Here is an 11,824-nt window from a genome sequence, read left to right as displayed (position 1 = left end):
ATAATAGATCCAGCTGAAGCTGAGTTGTGGCTGGATGTAGTTGAAAAATGTTTCAATGTTATGAGTTGTCCAGACGACAGGAAAGTGGGATTAGCCACATTTCTACTACAGAAAAGAGTAGAGAAATGGTGGAAGGTGATATCCGCCAGACGAGCCAGTACAGATGTGATGTTATGGCCTTTGAAGATAAGTATTACCCCAGCTCGTTTCGGGATGTAAAAAGGGATGAGTTCCTCAGATTAACACAGAAAACGATGTCGGTGGTAGAATATGAGTAGAAATTTACAGAGTTATCACAGTATGCCCTGCTGGTTATTGCTGAGGAAAGAGATAGATGCAGGAAATTTGAACAAGGTTTGAGGTAGGAAATCAGAACTCCAGTGACGTCTACGGCTAATTGGCTAGATTTTAACCAGTTAGTAGAAACAGCAATACAAGTCGAGTGGAGTTTGGCAGATGTTGAGCAGTTGCCAAAAGGCAGTGAGGCCGTAGTAGGGCCTAGAGATAGGGGATTCCGATCTTTAGTGGCAACCCAGACTAGTGGAAGCCATTTCAGGGGAACCAGTTGGCAAGGATCCAAGAAAAGGAAAACGAGACCCTCGGCCGGTGCAGTTAGCCGATCAGAGATATCACGAGCTGGTGAGTCGATAGCCAGCATGGACAGGAGACCGACATGTCCTAGTTGTGGTAAGAGGCATTTTGGGGCATGCTATAGTGGCAGAGGTGCATGTTTCTAGTGCGGACATACAAGGCATTTTAAGAGGGACTGTCCCCAGATGAACAGGGACGTTCCACTAGCACAACAGCCGACGTCCCAAACAGTTAACCAACCAAAGAGTGCTGGAAATCGGGGCGAAGGGTCAAGTGGTGCCAAGTAGAAGAATGTCGTAGGTCGACCCCAACAGTAGGGGCGAATGTATGCCGTGACACACCAAGAGGCAGCAGAGTCTCCAGATGTTGTGACCGGTAATGTTATGTTATGTGGGCAGTCTGCTTATGTTTTATTTGATCCTGGTGCCACACATTCATTTATATCTAGCATGTATGCACCTAGTATAGATAGGCTGGTTAAACCTATGCCTGAAGAGTTATTTATCTCTACCCCTTTGGGAGATGTGATAGTAGTAGATAGATGCTATAATCATTGTGAGATACTGATCAATGGTCAGAAGTTCTATGCTGATTTACTTCCTTTAGAACTGTTGAAATTTGATGCTATCTTGGGGATGGATTTTCTAAGTAAGTATCATGCTTCAGTAGACTGTTACAAGAAGGAGGTAGTGCTCAGAAAATCAAATAGCCAAGATGCAATGCTGACAGGAAGAAAACGATTATTCGCGGGGAATTTGATATTGATAGTGAAAGCTTGGAAGCTATTGAGCAAGGGATGTAAAGCCTATCTGGCTCATGTGATGGTTGCTCAAGGGAAAGAGCTGAACCCAGAAGATATCCCAGTGGTAAATAAATTTCGAGATATATTTCTTGAAGAACTATCAAGATTATCTCCCGATAGGGAGGTGGAGTTTACTATTGACTTAGTTCCAAGAAAAACTCCCATATCGCAGACACCGTATAGAATGGCACCGATTGAGTTGAAAAAATTAAAGGTTTAACTGCAAGTGTTAATTGACAAGGGATACATTTGATCTAGCGTATCGCCTTGGGGAGCTCCAGTATTGTTTGTAAGGAAGAAAGACGGTACACTTAGATTGTGTATCGACTATAGGCAGCTGAATAAGGTAACGATTAAGAATAAATATCCGTTACCACACATTGATGATTTGTTTGATCAACTAAGAGGAGGCACGGTGTTTTCGAAGATAGATCTGAGATCGGGTTATCATTATCTAAAAGTGAGAGAAGCCGATGTTTTTAAAACCGCATTTAGAACGAGATATGGACATTATGAATTCCTGGTAATGGCTTTCAGATTGACAAATGCCCCTGCGGCATTCATGGATCTCATAAACAGGATATTTCATCCTTACTTAGACCAGTTTGTGATAGTATTCATTGATGATATACTGGTGTATTCTGGTAGTAGGGAAGATCATATTACCCACCTGAAAATAGTATTGCAGACGTTGCGAGATAGACAGTTGTATGCTAAATTCAGTAAATGCAAATTTTGGTTAGATCGGGTAGTATTTCTTGGGCATGTTGTTTCAGCAGGCATTAGTGTAGATACCCAGAAGACGGAAGCAATAGTTAATTGGGAACGACCCACAATCGTTTCAGAAATACGCAGTTTCCTAGGGTTGGCAGGTTATTATCGGAGGTTTGTGGAGGGTTTCTCTAAGATAACCCTTCCGTTGACGAACCTGACCAAGAAAGGCGTGAGGTTTGAATGGTTGTTGGAGTGTGAACATAGTTTCTAGGCGCTGAAACGAAAACTAGTATCAGCACCAGTACTTACCTTGCCTATTTCAGGTAAGGAATTTGAGATTTATTGTGACAAATCTCGACAAGGATTGGGATGTGTGTTGATGCAGGATGGGAAGGTGATTGCAAGTGCCTCCCGTCAACTTAAGAAACACGAGAGCATTTATCCCACACATGATCTGGAGTTGGCAGTAGTTGTTTTGGCTCTGAAGTTGTGGAGACATTACCTATTTGGAGAGCATTGCAGGATATTTACAGATCATAAAAGCTTAAAATATATCTTTGATCAAAAGGAATTGAATCTAAGATAATGAAGATGGATTGAATTAATTAAAGATTACGACTGTTCCATCGAGTCCCACCCTAGTAAGGCTAATGTTGTGGCAGATGCACTAAGTAGGAAATCCTCAGGACCTAAGGCCATTATTGGTTCAATAAGATGAATGCTATTGCAGGAGTTCAGGAATTCTAGAACCACCTTATCAGTGGAACCGTCAGGAGGAATGATAGCTACTTTTCGGATAAGGCCGACCTTAGTAGAAAACCTTAAGCGGGATCAGTTGGAAGACCCTAATTTTCAGAAGATTACTGATGATGTGAGTAAGGGCATCAGGGTTGACTTTCAACTGGGAACAGATGGTGTACTAGAAAAGGAGGGGAGAATGTGTGTGCCTAACAAGCTACAGCTTAAACAAGCCATTCTAGAGGAAGCACATAGTTCCTCTTATGCCATACATCCAGGTAGCACCAAGATGTATAGAACTTTGAAGAAATCTTACTGGTGGCCTGGGATGAAAAGAGACATAACAGAATATGTGGACCGATGTATAGTCTGTCAACAAGTTAAACCTGAGAGACAAAGACCAGTAGGATTACTCAATCCACTTCCAATGCCTGAGTGGAAGTGGGAGCATATGACAATTGACTTTCTATTTGGTTTGCCTAAGACACCCTCAGAATTTGATGGCATTTCGATAATAGTCAATAGACTAACTAAGACGACCAAGTTCATACCAGTAAAAGTTACTTTTACACTAGATCGTCTAGCTAAGATTTATGTGGATAGGATAATCAGTCAATATGGAGCCCCAGTGTCGATAGTGTCGGATCGGGACTCGAGGTTCACTTCAAAATTTTGGCCTAGTTTACAGAAGGCTTTGGGCACTAAATTGCATTTCAGTACACCTTTTCATCCGCAAACAGATGGACAGTCGGAAAGAACTATACAGACACTGGAAGATATGTTAAGAGCTTGTGTACTACAATTCAAATGAAGTTGGGATACATACTTATCGTTGATTGAATTTGCCTACAACAATAGCTACCATTCTAGTATCGGAATGGCTCCCTACGAAGCACTGTATGGCTGACCTTGCAGGACTCCAGTATGCTGGAACGAAGTTGGAGAACGACAATTACTGGGTCCAGAATTAGTTCAACAAATAACAGAGAATAAGAAACTTATCAGGGATAATCTTAAGGCGGCTCGCAGACAGATAAGCTACGCCGATAAATGAAGAAGAGAACTAGAATTTGAAGTCGGAGAACGGGTATTTCTCTGTCTATCCCCATGGAAAGGAATTCTCCAGTTTTGGAGAAAATGGAAGTTATGTCCACGATACATCGGACCATATGAAATGGTAGAACGAGTTGGTCCAACAGCTTATAGGTTGCAGTCGCCGATGGAGCTAGTTCGTATACACGACGTATTTCATGTGTCGATGATAAGGAAATACGTGTTTAATCCTATGCAGCACTAGCAACACAACCGATAAAGCTCAAAGAAGATTTATCTTTTGAGGAAGAGGCTATCGAGATTTTGGATAGGAAAGATCAGGTACTTAGAAATAAGATGATTCCTTCGGTGAAGGTGTTATGGTGTAATCATGGGATTGAGGAAGCAACCTCGGAACCTGAAGAGCAAATGAGGAAGAGATACCCTTAACTTTTCAAATGACATATCAGGTAAATTTCAAGGACGAAATTTCTTTTAAGGGGGAGATGATTGTAAACCCCGAACTTAGGTTCCCTAGATAAGCATGATTAGCCAAGGGATGTTATATTACATATTTATTAAGTAGAAATTCATGTTGTTTATAGAGATTATGAAGGAAGGGAAGGAAATATATTAAATGAAGAAACTCAATCATTAGTCTGGCTAGAGGCACTAAGTGTGGGGTGACGTGGCAATCTGTTCTTTGAACTCAGGAAGCGGCAGAAAGATTAAAAGGGAAGTGAAATTTCATAAGTATGGTTTCGGCAATTGAGAAGAGCAAATTTAGCGAATTCGGTGCCATTTGAGAGTTGGGAGAATCTAGTTTTCAAGGTTGTTCTGCTAGAGATAGATTGTAGGAGGAGGAGAACAAAAGTGAAGAATTTGCAGAAGAGGCAAAACCACGGATTAATCAGGGCTCGAGATGAATATATGCATATATGTATATATATGTGTATAGATATGTATATATATCTATATCTATATCTATATCTATATCTATATCTATATATATATATATATCTATATATATACATACATGCTCTGATACCATTTGGCATGAATCATGAAGATTGGACACGTGATGAGCATGTAGCATGAAGTAGATGGAGTTTGTGGAAGCATGCATGCTTGACACGTGGCAAAGAGAGAAATGAATTGATGATTGTTATGGAATGGGAAATTGTGAAGAATATTTTGAGAGATATGATGATTGTATGGAATGTAAAATTATTAAGAATGATGAATATATTCGTATTGATGAGACAATAGTTTAATATAATAGATATGTTTGAAATAATGATGAAAACTTTTGGCAAATCGAAATATAATAAAAGAAGACTAAAGTAGTTGTTGAAATTATAAAATTTGGTAAAGAAAATTTGATGTAAATAAAGTAGTTATTGGAAATATTAAAATACTAGGAACTTACTTGAATTTTGTTGGAGAAATGAAGAACTCTTTATTTTATTTCACAGAGTACAAATTCTCTTGTTTTTCTCTCAAGGCAAAGACTCAAAAGATTCGGAGAAAAAACTTATCTCCATATATATATATATATACGTAATGGTAAATTTAGTCTTTTTTTTTCTTTGTGAACTTAAAAACTAATAAAGGTCTAACCAATAATTAAAAATAAAACTATTTAAGAAGAAAATGACAATATTAAGTTCAATCACATACCTCTTATTATGGGGAAAAAACCATATGGCAATTTGTTTCTTATTCTTTTTTAAAAAATTGTTCAACATGCAAGATAGAAATTTGAATATCTAAACTTTTTTTTTTAATGATATAATTGATGCTTATACTTAGACTGATAGACCAAACAACTCAAAATCTTAATTTTTCTTTTCTTCAACATGCAGAACGAGAGACTCGAATCTCAAATAAATCATTTATTCGTCCCGTAACGAGTAAAGGGAGAAGCAATTTGGTCAATCATAATCTTGAAGAAAAGGGGGGAAAAAACCAAACCAGAGTAAAGAAAGATCTCAAGTTGCCTCCATGGATTGCAACCCGGGGAAATCGGTTTCTAATTTGTTGCAACGTATATTCAATAAATTTTTAGGCCTGTTTGGATTGACTAGAGAAAAAAATATTAATATAAAAAGTTCATTTTTTATTTAAACTCTTTTGATAAGAACTAGTTAAAATACACTTTAAAAACTATTTTGATTGGTTGCCAAACATTTCAAATTTTTTCAAAATGATTTATTTGTAAAATTAAATAATTGAAAGGTTAAACCAATCACACCCTTGAATTTTCTTTTGAAATGTATTATAAATATAAAAGATCAATTTTCAATGTTTAATTTCAAAATATTGTTTTCATGTAAAATTTTTACATTTTTAATTAAAAATTTCAGAAAACATAAACACAAGGAATGGTTCCTTATCCTATTTTTTTTTCCAATAAAATACCGATAGTTTGAACACTATGCCAATTGAGCTATGCTTTGTTGGCTACCAAATGCAATTTTCAACTTTACTAAGGCTAGATTTAACGTTAGCCATGTCAAAAAAACTATTTGGAAAAAATCTCAACCATTTGCTAAAAACTGATTTACTGTTAAAAAACACTTTTTAAAACGCGTTAATTTTACGTTGACTTTAAAAGCAGTATCCTTCTAGCTTTTAGATCCTCCTAAAATTAGTTAGAATTTTTAATTAATATTTAGTTTTCAATTCTATTGTCACACCCAAGAATGTGAGCGAGAAAGTGGGTGAGAGCGAGAGTGGGAAGAACGAGACTAGCGAGAAAGGGGGAGAGAGCGAGAGCAGCCTGAACGTCTCATTCGAACGTCACGCCCACGCGATCGAAGGAAACCGCCTGTGCATCGAACGGCCGGGCATTTATATGTTGAATTTGGCCACGATCTTATAGATTATGCATTGAAAACCCTAAATTGAATACAAACAAAGCTTGAAGACGTTAGGGCAAACCTCAATTAAAATTGAGGTGTTCGATTAAGAGGAATTCTTAAACCCTAAGAAATTGTGTTGGATGCGTTTGGGAAGAACACATTGAACCAAGGTGAAGTCAACTTACGTTGATAAAGGGAGGATTAAACATTTGGCCATGCAGCCAAGTAGGTGGTGTCAACACTATAGAAGGTTTGGACGCCTATAAATAGAGCCGTTGGGATTTCATTTTCAAATCACAAATCATAAAATTCGTAAAAAGAGGGGAGAGTAGAGTGCATTGGATAGTGAGGGTGAAGGAGAATGCATCAACTTGAGACGAGGAGATCCCCAATCTACTCGAGCGTTTGATGTAATTCCAAAGCCATCTGAAAGATAAGAGAGTCTAGTTTTCATGGTAAGGCTGTCAGAGAAGAAGCTCTAAGGAATTGGGTTGGAGAATGAGGAAAAGACAGAGGGGTCGAGCTATCGGGTAAACTGGGCCAGTCTTGATGTTTGGATGATTCCGGCTAAACCATGAAGAGTTATGAGCTAAGATTTTATGGGGTAAGAAGGGAGCCCGAGGTAGAAAAGGGAACTGTTAGAAAGGCTCCTAAGCAATTAAGGTGAGTGTTATAGTTTTGGTAGTTAGCATATGTCGTGAGTGTTATAGTTTTGATAGTTAACATATGTTGTGAGTGTTATAACTTTGATAATTAACACATAGTGTGAGTGTTATAGCTTTAATCATTAATACATAGTGTGAGTGTTATAGTTTTGATACTTAACATATGTTGTGAGTGTTATAGCTTTGATAATTAACACATAGTGTGGGTGTTATAGCATTATAGTTTCGATATATCGTGAGCATTATGTTGGTTTGATAAATAAAGTGTGTTTATACAGTTTTGATAGTAAATGCATATTATGAGTATTCACTTAGCTTTATACTCTGATATTGGAATATATGCATCTGTGGATACAAGCTATATGCTTTGGTAATATGATGTTGCCATGATATTATTTGTGTGTGACTATGGAAACTGCGATTATGGTCGGGATGTGGTTAACATGCTTAACAAAAGGTGCTTGGCGGGAAAAATTGGTCGGCTTCGGTCGGCGGAAAATAATTAGTCGACTTCGGTCGGCGAGAAAATTGGTCGGCTTCGGTCGGCGGAAAATAGTTAGTCGGCTTCGGTTGGCGAGAAAGTTGGTCAGCTTCGGTCGACGGAAAATAATAGTCGGTGACGACCGACAGAAAATATGGTCAAGTACCTAAGCATGATTAGCGGGATAAATAAAATGGTCGATGTGCATATTGGCGGGAATTGGGGTCATAGGAAGGTTTCCATAGGTGATTGTATTGATTGGTGATATGATATGCATGCCACGTATAGCATTTTGGAATAAAGGTTAATCATTGCATGAATAAATCCATGATCATGCATGGGTACACTGTGATTATTATCATGAGATTGGTTTCCCAAAAATGATGATTTTCATCTTTAAAAGAACCACTCACTGGGCTTAGTAGCTCACACTTTTCAAATTGTTTTCCTAACCCCCCCAGGTAGCGGAAGGTGAGGAGTTCCAGAGTGCTGCTAAGGTCAAGGTCTGCCACGTGCCACAATTACACTTCCGGAGAGTTGTTACGGTTGTCGTTGTAAACTTTGCTATTAAGTCCTTAAGTTGTATAAACATTATATCACTATCGTAATAAAAGATGGGCCTACTTAAATCTGTTATAGTTTATCTCCTTGACTTAATCATTCTGCTATGTATAAATTATAGTATGATATCAGAGTTATTCCGCAAAAATCAATAGGCAGAAAGTGTCAGCTCAAGGGTTGATAACTGCTGCAGTCGCATCCCTCTCCCAGGCTGAGAAGGTGGTCTGAGGGCGGGGTGTGACATCTATACTTTAAAAAGAACCTTTATTTTATATATTTAACTATTTCTCACCCAATAAAATCTATTTTCTATATTTTATGAGTTAAATACATCATTTTTTGAAAAAAAGTATACCATATTCATTTTTTTTTAAAATAAAGCTATTTTCCTTAATATTTAAAAATTAATCTATAAAAGATATAATTTATCATACTAAACAATTATTTAAAAATTTAAATTACAAAAAAAATAAAATTAAAATGGTTGATTTATTTTAATTATTATATCTAAAATAATATATTTTTGTATTTATTTACCGAACACTCTAACCTACTTTTTCAAGTTTAAGCTGGAATTTACCAAACACCCTTTTACTTCTTTTCACAGCTGATGTTTCTAAAAGCACAACTACCAACAATTATTTTAAAAGCTACAATAATCTTAAACGGAACCTTGGAAAAGAAACATAAAAATAAAATAAAAAAAAAAAAGCAGGAAATGAAAAATATAAAAATAAAACCGTTAGCAAGTGGACCTTTTCATATATCATAATTTGAAAACTAAATACTAACTATGGTAATGGTAAATCATCTCTGAAACTAAATTCATTAGCACATCCATCTATATGAACATGCAAAATACATTAATAACATACAACTAAAAACACACCAAAAAGGAAAGAAAACGACGCGGTTCTCCTCCTTTTTGCTTGTCCAAATTATTTCGCCTCATGCAAATATATGTTTTTCTAATATACAAATCTGAACCTCTCTCTCCCTTCCTTCTATATCACCATATATAAAAAGTGATTATTATTTTCAAGGGAAAAGAAAGACTCAGATTGTATATTAATTTTTTTCCCTTTTTCTCCTCTTCTATTCTGGTCCACTCCAACTGCTGGCAAGCGGCAGTTTTAGCGTCGTCTGGCGACAGTTTCTTTTTGGGCATTGAAGTAGACGGCAGCAACGGGGAGACCAAGATCGTTGTCGGTGGCAAAGGCTCGGGTGTTGAATAGAACAAAAACAAACCTGTGTATTCCTATGTTTGGTGTTGGAATCTCGTAGCTTACTATCTCTCTCCCCGTGTTTCATTCATTTACAAAATTTATTGGTTTTAATATTGTAGTTTAATAGTTAAGATATATTTATATTGATCTTCAATAAAAAGTTATAAGTTTATTCTCTTTCTCATTATAAGAAAAATTTGCTTAATTAAGAAGGAAAAGGATGGTGCTCTGCCCATTTCTAACTTGTATGTAAAAATTTCAGTTTCTTTTAATCTTTAATTGGAGATTTTTTTAAAAAAAATCTTACGTTCCCCCACCCCCCCACAAAACTGAAGAAGAAAGGGCAATATCACCATAAGTCAACTTGACACAAATCTTATGTTATTATCCAAGATGTTTGATCTCGATAATAATATTAAAAAAAAAAAAAAAGAATCCAAGGAGGGAGTTTTCTTTAAAAAAAAAATTTATATAGAAAATACTTGAGTGTTATCTAACCTGCACAGGCAATTGTCTAAAAAATTTTCATGTAGCAAGTTGTTTTTTTGAAAATGATTTTTTCTTTATAAATTTTTTTTATACACAAAAAGGAATGTGAAGCGTGAAATTAGGTTGCACCTAATAATTTCTCTTAAAGGTGGTCTAAACCAAAGCTAAGAAGAAAAGGAAATAGACAATATATTTATATATTTAAAAAGTTTTTCTTCTAATCTCCCCGCTAGAAAGTTTTTTATTTTTTTATTTTTTACTTATTATTATTATTATTATTATTTATTTTGAGAATATATAGTTGGTAGGAAAAGTTACCGAATGTGGTGTCTGTAGTGCCAGGGATATCTGTTACGATCCTGCAATAGAGGTTTCACAATTAAAACTATTTAGAGTCTATTTGGTAGAGAATTTGAAAACAAAAATTTGAAACAAGGGATTAAATAAAAACAAAGTTGTATTTCATGTTTTTAGATATGTGTTTGGTAGCAGAATTTAGAAATTGAATTATAATATAAACAATTGTAAACTAGTTATAGTTACTAAATTTTAGTTGACAATAAATTATTATTAATTTATATATGAATATATTTTATGCTAAAAATTGTATAATTATTATTTTGTAATATAATATAATTTAAAATTGAAATTTTGGTCCCTGTGGTTTAGAGTAAGTTAAATTTAAGTCTTATTGTTTATAATTATAATTTACCCCCTATGGTTTGATAAAAGCTTCCTAAGGAATAGTTCATATGGTAGGAGCTATTTAAGATGATTTAGAAAGCCATATGAACTATTAAACTGTAGGAATTAAATTCTAAATCTTAAAATCATATGAACTAACTTTTCACTTGATCCAAATCATAGGGACGAAACTTGAAACTTAACCCTAAAAACCATGGCATGAATCATGAAGACTTAAATTAATAATAATTTATTGTCAGTGTAAATGTTTAATTACTAGTGTAAATGCTCCCTTAAATAAGGATCACTTGGTCTAGGAACATCTGGGTTAGTCATAATCTGAAAATAATAATAATAATAATAATAATAAATCAAGTAATGAAAACATTAAGAGATATTTAGATAAAACACAACTCTAGTATATTTTTTATAGTTCAAAAGAAGGAACAACATCACAAATATGAAGAAGAGAATTCAAAACCTACGATTTCTTAAGAAAATATCGATGTTGTAAGCATTAAACAAATTCATGAGAGAAAAATTATATTGGAGATTTGCAAAAATAGAAAAATAAGGAAAATTATTTATACAAAGTAACAAAATTTTAATATTCTTTTATAGAGACTGATAGAAGTTCCTTAGTATGTATCAGTAATAGAAATTGATAGAAGTTTATCACTGATAGATGCTGATATACATACTAAACTATGTCTAGTGAAAAAAGTTGTGGTAAATTTAATCTTTTTTTTCTTTGTGAGCTTGAAAACTAGTATAACTCTAACAAATAATCAAAAAGGGAAATTCTTATAAATAGAAAAATCTAAAAATTATTTACATTTTTTATTATTTTTCAAAAAAATTATTCAACATGAAGACATAAATTTGAATATCTAAACTTTTTTTTATTGATATAATTAATATTTATATTTAGGTTGATAGACCAAACAATTCGAAATCTTAATTTTTCTTTTCTTCAG

At 34.8% G+C, this 11,824-nt stretch overlaps 1 protein-coding gene across 1 annotated transcript; it reads left to right on the top strand.

Annotated features, from left to right (window-relative positions):
- The first annotated feature begins 1,040 nt into the window (after positions 1-1,040).
- Positions 1,041-3,899, top strand: LOC150032805 (uncharacterized). Its single transcript, XM_090307026.1, has 5 exons — positions 1,041-1,570; positions 1,931-2,265; positions 2,431-2,501; positions 2,838-3,136; positions 3,761-3,899. The coding sequence occupies exons 1-5, from the start codon at positions 1,041-1,043 to the stop codon at positions 3,897-3,899; spliced, it is 1,374 nt and encodes a 457-aa protein (XP_090163152.1).
- The last annotated feature ends 7,925 nt before the right edge of the window (positions 3,900-11,824 follow it).

This window comes from Benincasa hispida, chromosome 11, assembly GCF_027475165.1.
Source record: "Benincasa hispida cultivar pf3 chromosome 11, pf3_genome.v1.1, whole genome shotgun sequence".
Classification (NCBI taxonomy): Eukaryota; Viridiplantae; Streptophyta; class Magnoliopsida; order Cucurbitales; family Cucurbitaceae; genus Benincasa; species Benincasa hispida.
This window is presented reverse-complemented; position numbering and strand designations above follow the sequence as displayed.